Source organism: Theropithecus gelada, chromosome 7b (assembly GCF_003255815.1).
Source record: "Theropithecus gelada isolate Dixy chromosome 7b, Tgel_1.0, whole genome shotgun sequence".
Lineage (NCBI taxonomy): Eukaryota > Metazoa > Chordata > Mammalia > Primates > Cercopithecidae > Theropithecus > Theropithecus gelada.
In genome coordinates, this window is record NC_037675.1 from 20,770,733 (window position 1) to 20,784,011 (window position 13,279).

Sequence of the window (13,279 nt, forward strand, 5' to 3'; positions counted from 1 at the left end):
CCTGATGTAAATGACGAGTTGATGGGTGCAGCAGACCAACATGGCACAAGTATACATATGTAACAAACCTGCACGTTATGCACATGTACCCTACAACTTAAAGTATAATAATAATAAATAAATTAAAAAAAAAAGAATTCAGGAATGCTTTTCTTTAGAAAAAGGAATTTCTTGGTAACGCAGTTAAGACATCTCTCTCCTGAATTTATGTTGCGGGGGGGATCCTCCACCACCATAATTCTTTCAAAGCTCATTTCTGACTTTTCAAAAATTATTCAAAAAAATTTAGAAGAATTGTATTTATTCTAAGTTGAACATTAAGTTTAGGCCCATTAAAGGAGTTCTTCAGAATCTTACGCACTCATTGTAGCAACCAGGAAGAGCCAGTCACTGTTGAAAGGTAAAATCTTTCATGCCGTAGATTATTCTTGGAATTCAACCATTAGAATTTTGTATTTACAAAAAAAACTTTTACCTAGGTTTAAAGAAAAACGCCTTGTGTGTCCTTATAATAAGTCTCAGTGAGATGGAAGTAGGCATTTGGGTTCTGGCACAAATTCACAGTGTGATCATGGGAATATCATTTTAAAATCTCTGGGTCTTAGCTTTCCTGTTTTTAAATGAGTTTTTCCATCAAAAACTCCAAAAATCCTCACAACTCTAACAGTATGATTTGTACCTTTATGTGAAAGAAATGTCCCAAACCAGGTTTCACTGGTATTACAAAAAGGAGGGAAGGAGGTGGGAAAGAAACACCGGACACAGGGAAAGATGGGGAAGAGGACCATTAAATGGGGAGAAAAGAACAATTAGCCCAGAAGAGTCAGGAGGAGGACTCGACAATTGTTGCCAGCATAATACTTATAACAAGGATTTTTCTTACTAACATTATTCATATTAATTCCTCTAAGTATTTAAGCTAACTCTACAGAATCCTTTCATTTTCCCAGAAGGTAAACACAAAATGGAATTATGCAGAATGGATTCCTACTAATAGAATCATCTCATTGTCAATAAAATGCTACAATTTTGTTCATTCTTCTAATATATTTGTTTCCACCTACCTTCTTCATAACTGGAAGAGACTACAGCAAATTTCAGACAATGAGGAGTACAAATTTCCCTTTATGTGTACTCCCTTGAAGCATAAAAATTTTAAGAGAATAATATATAGTGAATTGTTCTTTTTAGTAAACCACTTGGCTAATTAAGAGCCTTTATGAATGGACCAGATGTACCTGAGGAGATCTGGGAATAGCCAGTCTAAACTGTGTGTACTGAGACTAACTTTTATAGTCTCACAAGTTTTCCCTTGGCCATTAGAGAAAACACACAGTATTTTCTTGAATTAGAGGACATTGCCAAAAATTTTTTGGTCTATTTGAATATTTTTGCTATCTCACTGAGTCTAAAGGTGCTAGAACTTAAAGTATATGTATAAAATAAGAACCACAGCAAAACAAATATAATAAAGTTACAAAATTAAAATCCAGATAGGTTAACAAGAGAGTAAGTAATAATGCTTCGATTTTAGAAAAAGAGGAATGCTTAGAACTTTTATGACCAACTTGTGGAGAAAATATGGAAAAATTGCTTTGACCCATAAAAAAACCTCACTTCTTGTAACTTCTTTTATTTTACATCTTTAATTACCATGCAGTAGTTAAAAGTGAGCTGAGTGAGTCACCACAATTAATGTTTCTTAAAACAGTCATAGAAATACATTCAAGTGATGTCTCAGTTGTGTTCCTGGACCACCAAGCTTACCAGGTTTTACCTGAAAGATGTCAATCATCTTCTTTGTCCTAAGCACCTTAAGTGCAGACTCATTAAATGTTCTTTTAAGATCACAATGGAGTCTCTCCTCCAGGAAATAAATCTCTTCAAATACTTTTAGGTTGTAGATGCTTTTTAGGAGTGACTCGAGTAATGCTTTGAAGAAGATTTCAAGGGCAATATGATTGTGTTGTTAAACAGTGTAACACAGACAAATTTTGCATAATACAGAGTACTAAAGTCTATTTCTAAAATAACATTGTACAAAACTTATTGACAATCAAACTGCAAATAATACTTAGAGTTGTAACAACCTGTTGACCTTACCATTTATATAACTTAAAGTACAGTTGAAATAGAAATTGTTTCCTCCTTAATTTTAGCACTTACTCATTTATATAAACCCATATTTTATCCATTGGATCTATGTAATTTCCATAAGAAAATTAATTTCCAGTGATGCTTATTATCAGTATAAAAATGCTGATAAATAAACCTAGCTCATATATATATATGTATGTATGTGCTTATATACAGATACAAAATAACCACATGAAAATTAAAGATGGTCATTGCTGTTAAAATAATTTAAGTATATGCATTAGATAGAAATATACTTTATTTTTTATGATTAACAAAAATTGTTGCAACTTTATCTGAAATAAAATTATTAGAATTAATACATCCTTTTTTGCAGATTTCTGGTTTTTTTGTTTGTTTGTTTGTTTTTGTTTTTGTTTTTTTGAGACGGAGTCTCGCTCTGTCTCCCAGGCAGGAGTGCAGTGGCCGGATCTCAGCTCACTGCAAGTTCCGCCTCCTGGGTTTACGCCATTCTCTTGCCTCAGCCTCCCGAGTAGCTGGAACTACAGGTGCCCGCCACCTCGCCCCGCTAGTTTTTTGTATTTTTTGGTAGAGACAGGGTTTCACCGGGTTAGCCAGGATGATCTCCATCTCCTGACCTCGTGATCCGCCCGTCTCGGCCTCCCAAAGTGCTGGGATTACAGGCTTGAGCCACCGCGCCCGGCCGATTTCTCAGTTTTTTAAGGCAATAGTAAAAATGTGCACATTCGGTAGTGATCATGGTGATCATAAGAGTCTCTGTGGTCCATGGCATTTATCCTGTGCTCTCATCAACCAAATCTGTTATGTCATCTCCCTAGAATTTAAAATCTGTTGACTTAGCCTTCTCATTGCAACCTTCATATCTTTGTTCCTTAAAGTATAGATGGCAGGATTTAAGACAGGGGTGACAACGAAGTTCACGATGGCAAAAAATTTATCCAATGACTTAGTAGGGAAAGGCCACACATAGAGAAATACACATGGAGCAAAAAACAAAACCACTACAGTCATGTGAGCTGACAAAGTGAAGAATGCTTTGGATAAATCATTTGAGGAATGTCGTCGGACATTGACCAGAATAAAGATGTATGATACAATTAAGAAAAAGAAGGTGCCCATAGATATGAATCCACTGTTGGCAGTGACCACAAATTCTAGCCCGTAAGTGTCCATGCATGCAAGTTTAATAACCCGAGGGAAATCACAATAAAAGCTCCCCACGTTGTTAGGGCCACAGAAGGGTAAATTTATGACAAAAACAAACTGAGACATAGCATGAATCACCCCAATGACCCAAGCTGCTACTACCAAGAGCACGCACATTTTGGGATTCATAATAGTTAGATAGTGGAGCGGCTTGCAGATTGCAGTGTACCTATCATATGCCATAACTGTCAGCAGCACCATTTCAACTCCTCCCGTAACATGGATAAAGAACATTTGTATCATACAATTATGGAAGGAAACAACTTTACAATCAGTAAAAAGATCATAGATCAACCTAGGAACTGTGGTAGAAGAAAGGCTCAAGTCAATGAGCGATAGGTTGGCCAGCAGAATATACATGGGGGAGTGTAAGTGAGGATCAAAGATCACTGTCAACACGATGAAGAGGTTTCCCAGGATAATTCCCACATAGAATAAAGAGAAGAAGAGAAGAAGAAAAAACTGCATTTCCAAGGATTGTGCAAGTCCAAGTAATACAAATTCTGTTACCACAGAGTCATTTACTTGGTCCATTGAATCAGACAGAAGGGAAGACTCTGAAGCAACCTGAAAGAAAAGAAGGAATCGACTTAGTGGGACTGAAAATAATGTGTTAAGTGTTAATAATTTAAAATTTATTATTAACAAATCTTTTATTTGATAATAGATTTTTAAAAAATAGTGGGAACCCAGGGTATAAAATGTTAATGTAATATGGACAAAGCTGTGCTTGTAGGCAGTTTATTGCTTTAAATGTTCTCGTTTGCTCAAACACATGAACTTATTAGCATCTTAAGAAAGTGTAAAAGAGTGCATAAAAACTCAAAAAATTCAGGCAAAAAAAGGTAAAAAACAAAAATAAAGAAATATGAAATCCCAGAAAATGGCAAGATTGTATGCAAATACATAAAAATATATTAAATAGTTTTAAAAATACAGAATCTTAAAAAATGTAATCAATAATAACATTAAATAAAAATTAGAAATGAGAATACAAATGCATAATTACAGTTAAGGTACCTCTGAAAGCTGTTTCCTACATGTGCGTATAATGATCTACCCAGCACTAACACGTGAATCATACTTGAATTTGAAATGCTGTACAGACAAAAGGTTGATATCTTCATAATATAAAAAATAGTTTAAACTATTTCACAAAATCTCCAAGACCTAATAAATGAACAAATGAAGGAAGAATTAAAATGTAAGCTATACATCTATTTGTATATATAGATATATGTGTGTGTGTGTCTTAAAAATCAAACAAATATGATACAATTTAATACTATTATTTTTCTGTTAAATTAGGAAAAAGTTTTACAGGCCAGGCATGGTGGCTCACACCTGTAATCCTAGCACTTTGGGAGGCTGAGGAGGGTGGATCACGAGGTCAAGCGATCGAGACCATCCTGTCCAACATGGTGAAAACCCGACTCTACTAAAAATAACAAAAATTAACTGGGCGTGATGGTGCATGCCTGTGGTCCCAGCTACTTGGGAGGCTGAGGCAGGAGAATAGCTTGACCCCAGAAGGCAGAGGTTGCAATGAGCCGAGATCGTGCTACTGCACTTCAGCCTGGCAATGGAGACTCTGTCTCAAAAAAAAAAAAAAAAAAAAGTTTTACAATTATTATTACCCAAACTGGCTGAGGATCAGTGATATTGACACTTTTATACACTGCTGGAGGGAATATAGACTGATTCAAACCTTAAAATATTTTGAAATCCTGTATCAAGAATTTTAAGTCCATGCCTTTTGGTGCAATAATACTCTTGGAATTCTATGTTTACAGAAGAAGTTTTCAGCATAGAAATATTCATCATACTTTATTGACAGTGATAAAATCTTGAAACGATTTAAATACCAAACATTAGGTTTAAGTATAATTTATGTACATGATGGACTGTAATAACAGTTATTAAAATAAATATTGATAGACACATTTATGATAACATTGGGAAGACTTTTCTTAAAAACACTAAAAGTAATAATGGTAAACAAATTGCATAGTACAACATCTTAAATAACAGTTGCTTTTGATTTTTAAAAGAGCTTTACAAAGCTCTAAAGTTCTGTTTCTAGATTTTGAAATATCTTTTGGTGTATATGTACATATTGTATATATATTTTGACAAAACATCAAATGGCATAGAAAGCTGAAGGAATAAATGGCTTATTTAGAATTTTGAAAACTAGGATTGACTCTTATAAGAGAGCAAACCAACTAAAGAAATAAAGAACTCTACCACTTCCCTCATCTAATCAATCATTTTTACAAACGACTATAATGTTTTCATAGATGGGATTTCAAGGAGGTATAGTGAAGTAAGTGCAGAGTCCTGATTAAACTTCTTGAACTTAGTATAATGCTATCATGAAATGGAAACCTCTTGAGACATTCCATCCAGGCAGTTGACAAAGCATCTCACCTGCCTCACTTTGACCAGAGCTGGCCATACTGAAAGAATTCTGGTAATCATTAAATAATTATAAGAAACATTAATGCTCGGGTGCTCTTATCAAGTTCAGAGTGAGTGCGGTTAGTAATGATGAAGTAGAAAATATTAAGAGATACACAATAAGTGGTCAAAGAAATGCAATATAGTACAATGAGATAAGAAGAGATAATATTTTGGGAAGAATATGGCAGATGGAGACAAATAGATTTGATTTCTATCTCCACAATATGCATGCATTTTTTAAAACTCTCAGTCAATTTGTGTATGGCTTTCTACCTTCTCTCATCTAGGTATTCTCTTAAATGCTCTTTCCAGCATTTTCTGAATGAAATACATATGGATGGTCTCTGGCTTGTGATAGTTTGATCTACAATTGTTTGACTTTACAATGGTGAGAAAGTGACATGCGTTCAGAAGAAACTGTACTTGAGAATAGTAGTCAATATATTACGTGAGCTGTTCAATACTTTATTATAAAATAGGCTTTGTATTAGGTGATCTTATATAAGCTAAGTGTTCTGAGCACATTTAAGGTAGGTTAGGCTAAACTGTGATGTGAGGTAGATTAGGAATATTCAATGCATTTTTGACTTATGGTGGATTTATCAGGACATAACGCTATTATAAATCAGAGAGCATCTGTACATTTTTAAACTATGTTTTACTATTTTCACTTCATTCATACTGCTATCCCTGGACTTCTTGCCTATATTTAGATCACCCAGATCACAGGGGCTTAGGAACAAAGAATTTTGGGAGAGGAATTGAACCTGGGAAGCATTATAGAGTAAATAAGATTATGCCTGGGAGGTTTCATGGAAATGTCCTTTATGCTGCTGAGCAGAAGGTGTTTGGTGACTTACTAAGCTCAACACCAATTCATAAATATTTATTTATAAGGAAATAAAGTTAAAGCTGAAGAATCATGTTTATTGCTTAGGATCAAGTGTTTTATCCTGTTAAAACTAAGATACAATATATAAACCAAGCACTCTAGGACTCTCATCATGAAAGTGATATTTCATCTTATAAGATCATTTACAAAACAATTAAAGCAATTAATGTCTGAATTACTTTTCAGATTTGGAGATTCCTATTACTACTGAAATTCCTATTGCTACTGAAATGGTGTTTGTCTTGGAGTGTGGGTGATCATTAATTTTTTTAAAGAGGAAAATTCCAAGATACATGAACCTATTAGTCTAAAGACTGAAAAATTATCTTTATAACATGAACATTTACCATTTTAAAATAAAACAATCACAATCCAAAATATTAAACTATGGGTGTTCAATATCAGTGTGGAGGAGACAGAGTCAATAGAATGTTTAAAGAGAGTAAAAAGGAAAGGGAAGAATAAAGATGAATTGGAAAGAAAGTTGGAGAATAAAAGAAGGACCAGGTGAAGGAATAAGAATATTAAAGAAAAAAAGAGGAGGATAAAATGATGATCAAAAGAAGCATTGGTGGAACATGGTACGTGTTTACTTAGGTTACCTTCATGGCTTAAAGCAATATACATTGATTCATTATGAACACCTGAAAGAGTAGATTTTACTTGAGTTTTCATACACTGTAAAGTTTCATAAACTTTACTTGAGTTTATGTATATTGTCACTGCAAACGTGGAAAGTAAAAGAAAAGCTGTAGGAAATAGTCACTGATGTGGAGAAAAGTTAAGACTTTAAGCTTGTGAGTGAATGGGTGTGATAATGAGGTATGGTGGGATGGAATGTATAGTTGGCTATCACTGGTAGTGGTTCCGCTAACTGACAGGTGAGTTCTCTCCTAAAAGAATTAGGGAATAAGTGATCAAAATATGCCTTTAGCCTCCGGGCAGTATTTTACTTATTCTAATATTTGTAGCTTTTCATAAATGTAAAACTAAAGTCCATGAGTGCAGGGAAACTTTTTACTTTGTTCAGTGCTGTATTACCTGCCCAAAACAGTGCCTGCCTCATAGAAAAAGCTCAAGAAATACTTGATGAATGAATTTTCTAAAAACAGAGTAATAAATTATTAATATGAGAAATAAATAGTAGCCCCCACAAAAACAGAGAAAAGTTGCATTTTAAAGTCCTCCTCCACAAGCTTGTATTTGTTGATGAAAACTCAGTAGTATAAAAAAGGGATTATTTAAATAAGTGAAGAAAGTCCCACCCCTTCTGGTACAAACATTTGGAATTATTACATATTATTGTTGAAGAAATCCTGATGACCCAAAGGAGCTTGTTTGGAGGAAAAGACCATGTGTTTGATTTCTCTGCCTTCTTAGGAAACACTGATGACTTTGGGAAACTCCTAGGAGTTCTTCAGAAGCCAAGTTTCAATAGAGTTTGTCATCTTTCCTATTGGAGATTTAAAATTTGTCAGTCATTTAGGATCTGGGACACGTATCTTCAAACAGGAAATGCAGACATATATTAAACAAAAAAGGATGTTCAGAATTACAGTTTTGTACAGAAGTGGGAAAGAACTTCGAGATTCTACAGGTAGAAAGAGAAACAACAGTGTGTTTAAATGGCTAACAATACATTCAAGAAGTCAGAATCAGAAATCAGACCTCCTAAATTCCAGTTTAATGGCCTTTCTCAATAGTGGTCTATGCTTTCTTAGTAGAAACAGTCTTTAGAAAAACCTAGAAGCCCATATATGTTTGACAGGATCACTGTAACCTATTGGAAGAACCCTCTTATTTCTTGAGTTCTTATTTTGTTTTAAAATAAAATTAGCCTTCCCTTCCTAAAAGATTATTTCTTCTTTTTCACAGGGCATTTCTCTTCCCAACTCCCTTTCTTATTTCTTCAAACAACCTTGAACAGTTCCATTTCGCAATTCATAGCCATCAGCTCCTCTGTACCCTCCCCTGGGATAAGGCCAGAATCTTTCTGAATCTGAGATAGCCTCTCAGCCTATGCATTGGCTGGAGTGTTCCAATGTGGAGGAAGATAATACCAAAAGAGAGAGAATCATACCAGACTATGGGAGGTAAAGACTTGAGATTCCCTTCCTCTGGTTTAAAACTAAATCTGGTTTTCAAATAGGATGGGAATAACTGAGACCAGACATCTCCTTTTCGCAGTGGAAAATGAAGTTTATAATGAATTGGAGAGAATGAAAGTCAGAAAACTATGCGTCTTTAAAGAACTTCATACTAAGGGGACAAACTGAAATTATCATAGGGGTTTATACGTGGGATTAGTTTTATAAGACATAATTTAATCATTAAATTTTGAAAATAAGAGATAGTGTGGAAGAAAAAGATAAAATATTTCAGAAAGCAGAAGATTTGGGACACAAATATTTTACAGAAGAGAAGAAATTGAAAAGGAGTTTAGAAGAATAGAGAGATAGAGGCAACCATGACAGGGAAAGTTTTGTAATTAAAAGCATCTCTTTTACCTGTCTTTTCAGTCATAGGATGTGCATTTTTAGAAGGAGAAATTCAGATAACTTCATCTTCATTTATGTAATTAATACCCCAAAGACAAAGCTATATATAAGATTCTTCATATTGGAAAGGAAGCTAATTACCTGCACAGGAGAGTGACCCACTGATGCTGCTGAGACAGGCAATACCCAGCCCATTATTAGTTTCTCTGGGGGACTAGATCTCTGAGTCACACTATTTCCCCAAGAGAAGAGTATCAAAAGAATTGCCTGCTGATGAAATAGAGGGAAAGAAGGAAGGATTTGAGGTACTATATTGGCTAGTAAAAAAGAATCCCCATTTAGCATAGGTAATCTTAGCGTATGAATTGTTTGGAATGACTGAGATGAGGGAGTGAAAATATATTCAGGGTGGACAGACATACCTTCAATTATGGTACCATGAATGAAATTTAAAGAAATAAATCTAAAACATCTGATTTTTAAATACAGTGCCCATAATTGATAATAGGTGAATAAGCAGATCCTTCTCCTGTTATCAGTTACAGCAAATGTTTACCTCTGGATGCCTACCTGTGCTCCCAAACTTTAGGGTGTTGGGGATGAAGGTTTCTTTGAAAGTTTTTGACCTTTATCCTTCCTGAATTGACTGGTTACAATTCAAACTTATATTTTTTTGGATCAACTTTTTCAGAGGTATTGGAAAAACAGATACAAATATAAAAGAAAAATTATAGAGAGTCATTCTGAGTTGTCTGTAACAAGAGTATGTTTCCATGAGGGTGAGATAATAATACAACAAAGGACCTGTATTGAGCCATTGAGACAAGCCTAGTAGATCCCCCCTGGAGAAGCCTGGTTTTATTATTGATGGGCAGACACAGAAAAATCTAATCTCCAGGTTATCATGGTGACCTGAAAGTGCAAAGGCTCTACCTTGGTTTACAGTGGCATTTGTTTAGATCTGTATTTCATTTTCTCTTGTTCAGAAATGAGGAAAATTATTTTCTCTAGAACAGCGCAGAATAAGAAATGTTGGTTAATCCCAAATTAATTTTTGAAAAATAGTAACATTCCAAAAAGATGTAAGCAGAATAATGTGGGCAGAAATATTTACTAAAATTAGGATACACGATCAGTTACATGAATCATTGTCTACATAAGATGAGGTAAAACAGTTTAGGTGCTTAGCGAAACCACAACTACAGTGACATGAGAGGAAAATCTCTTCTGTTACCCCTACATAGTTCTCTTTTGCAACACAGTGAGCAGTACATAAGTCATTCTGTTATGCCAATGTGCTCCTGTCCTGATGTGCCATTGTTCTAAGTGGGAAACTGGGGTACCAGGCAGAACACCTTATTGAAATGAATGAAGGAGGATCTAGGCAGAAATAAGTTTTAGGCACTTGGCCAGCCAGATACAGAACATGTTGTGATTTGAAGGCTATCTCCTGAGGCATGAATCATGGGTTTTCTTGGCAGCAAAAGGCTTTTGGAGTAACAGAGAAGCTGGAGTTGTTAATGAAGAGTTCATGAGACCTAGGAGTACAAGAGAGGACTGAGAGTGATAATTTACAGCTTCTTCACCTGAGATTGGCTCAAGATTGGAGTTGGCTTAAGCTGCAAAAGGAATTCATTAGTGAATTTCACCCCAGAGACTTGAGGTGATGCAGGCAGAGGAAATTAATTGAGAATAAAAAAGGAGATTAAAAAGAGAAGGAAGTTTTTTTTTTTTTTCTCTTTAGACTTTTTAAAAAATTATTATTATACTTTAAGTTCTAGGGTACATGTGCACAATGTGCAGGTTTGTTACACATGTATACATGTGCCATGTTGGTGTGCTGCACCCATTAACTTGTCATTTACATTAGGTATATCTCCTAATGCTATCCCTGTCCCCTACCCCCTCCCCACAATAGGACCCGGTGTGTGATGTTCCACTTCCTGTGTTCAAGTGATCTCATTGTTCGATTACCACCTATGAGTGAGAACATGTGGTATTTGGTTTTGTTCTTGTGATAGTTTGCTGAGAATGATGGTTTCCAGCTGCATCCACCAAATGTCCATCAGTGACAGACTGGATTAAGAAAATGTGACACATATACACCATGGAATACTATGCAGCCATAAAAAAGGATGAGTTCATGTCCTTTGTAGGAGAAGGAAGTTCTTTAGTTGTATGTCCTGTGATTGAATATAAAAAGAAAGCTGAAGCATCATTCAATACATTAGTCACATTGCAAAAGTTTTACCCTTTGCTATATTTATGATGTGATAGAGGTGAACATGACAAAGTCTTGCTCATGTCAAACTTAAAATGTAATGAGGCAGACATCATTGAATGAGAAATTTTGAGGGCTGTTAGTCTTACAAAAGAGGTACTAGGCAGTGCTAGAGGAATATACAATGCAAGGAACTCTTCTGGACTCAGGTTCTGGGAAGTCTCCCTGATAAAATGATGACACTGAAAGCTGAAGAATGAACAGATGTTAAGAGGCAAAACATGAAGGACAAATATTGTATACAAAATGATTAGCTAGTGGAAAGCCCCAGAGTTGATAGAATTTAAAATTTCCAGGCAAGTAAAAGAAAACCAAATTGGATCTGGAGTTGCAGGGAAAGAGTATGTTATTCTCTGAGACTGAAGAAGAGTAAGGAAGCCAGGTATTGGATGGCCTACTATACCATGATAATGTACCAGTTTAAGGGCAGGGAAGCATGTGAAGCGTCTTTAGCAAAATAATTACATGCTTTGATTAATTTTTTTTTCTTTTACTGAAGTGTAGATAATGGGATTTTAAATGGGAAGATCACATAGGTGACTATATTCTCTTCCAAAAATGGCATAGGTAGGCTTAAACAAGAATAATGGCGTTACAGATGAAAATAAAGGAACATATGTAAGAGCTCTTCAGAAGTTAGAATAAATAAGACTTGATGATTTATTGATTTTGGGGTATGGGAGAGAAATAAATCTATTATTTTTCCAGATTTTGGGTTGTGCAACTAGGTAACTATTTGGTACAAATTATTGTGACTGAGAACACTGAAAGAAGAGTAGTTTTGAGAAGAGGAAAGCTAGTTTAGTTGCAGATTTGTTGAGTGGAAGATCTTGTGTGGCATCCAGGAAAGCAGGAGGTTAGATTTGTGGATTATGAACTCAAGAAATAGTACCAGGGCCAGGTGCAATGGCTTGTCCCTGTATTCTCAGCTACTTGGGAGGCTGAGGCAGGCAGATTCCTTGAGGTCAGGAGTTTGAGACCAGCTTCAGCAACATAGTGAGACCCTGACCCTTAAAAAAGAAAGAATGAATGAGAGTATTGGGGGAATCTGCCCCCAATATTTCACTGCAGGTTCTTTCTATTTTCCATAAGTGTTGGCCAGCTGAGAAATAAAGAGAGACAGTACAAAAAGAGGAATTTTACAGCTGGGTCACCGGGGGTGACATCACATATTGGTAGGACTGTGATGCCTGCCTAAGTCTCAGACCAGTAAGTTTTTATTAAGGGTTTCAAAAGGGGAGGGGATGTAAGAACAGGGAGTAGGTACAAAGATCACATGCTTCAAAGGGCAAAAAGCATAACTACTAATAAGGGTCTAACAAAGATCACATGCTTGTGAGGGAAGAGGACAAACGGAAAAAGCAGAACCACTGATAAGGGTCCAACAAAGATTACAGGGCAAAGGGCAAAAACAGAACCACTGATAAGGGTCTATGTTCAGCGGTGCATGTATTGTCTTGATAAACATTTTAAACAACAGAAAACAGGGTTCAAGAGCAGAGAACTGGTCTGACCACAGATTTACCAGAGTGGAGTTTTTCCCCACCGTAGTAAGCTTGAGGGTTCTGAAGGAGACCAGGGCGTATCTCACTCCTCATCTCAACTACATAAGACAGACATTCCCAGAGTGGCCATTTATAGACCTCCACCCAGGAATGCATTCCTTTCCCAGGGTATTAATATTAATATTCCTTACTAGGAAAAAAATTTAGTGATATCTCTCCTACTTGCATGTCCATTTATAGACTCTCTGCAAGAAGAAAAATATGGCTTCTTTTGCCCGACTGCACAGGCAGTCAGACCTTATGGTTGTCTTCCCTC

The 13,279-nt window shown here is 35.7% G+C and overlaps 2 protein-coding genes across 2 annotated transcripts in view; both read right to left on the reverse strand.

Moving 5' to 3' along the window:
• LOC112628342 (olfactory receptor 4F4) overlaps positions 1-766 on the reverse strand; it is a gene marked incomplete at its 5' end in the record, with an annotated part of 4,339 nt that extends 3,573 nt beyond the window's left edge. The window contains one exon of the mRNA XM_025391109.1: positions 680-766. Within this exon, the coding sequence (XP_025246894.1) occupies positions 680-766 (87 nt within the window). The remainder of the gene's footprint in view (positions 1-679) is intronic.
• A 2,153-nt stretch (positions 767-2,919) lies between these two features.
• On the reverse strand, positions 2,920-3,858 carry LOC112628309 (olfactory receptor 4F6-like). The gene has a single exon (XM_025391047.1). The coding sequence runs from the start codon at positions 3,856-3,858 to the stop codon at positions 2,920-2,922; it is 939 nt and encodes a 312-aa protein (XP_025246832.1).
• Positions 3,859-13,279: the final 9,421 nt, after the last annotated feature.

What these genes read in the sequence shown, in the direction of transcription:
- LOC112628309 (XM_025391047.1), bottom strand. Translation starts at nt 3,858, where the DNA reads ATGGACCAAGTAAATGACTCTGTGGTAACAGAATTTGTATTACTTGGA.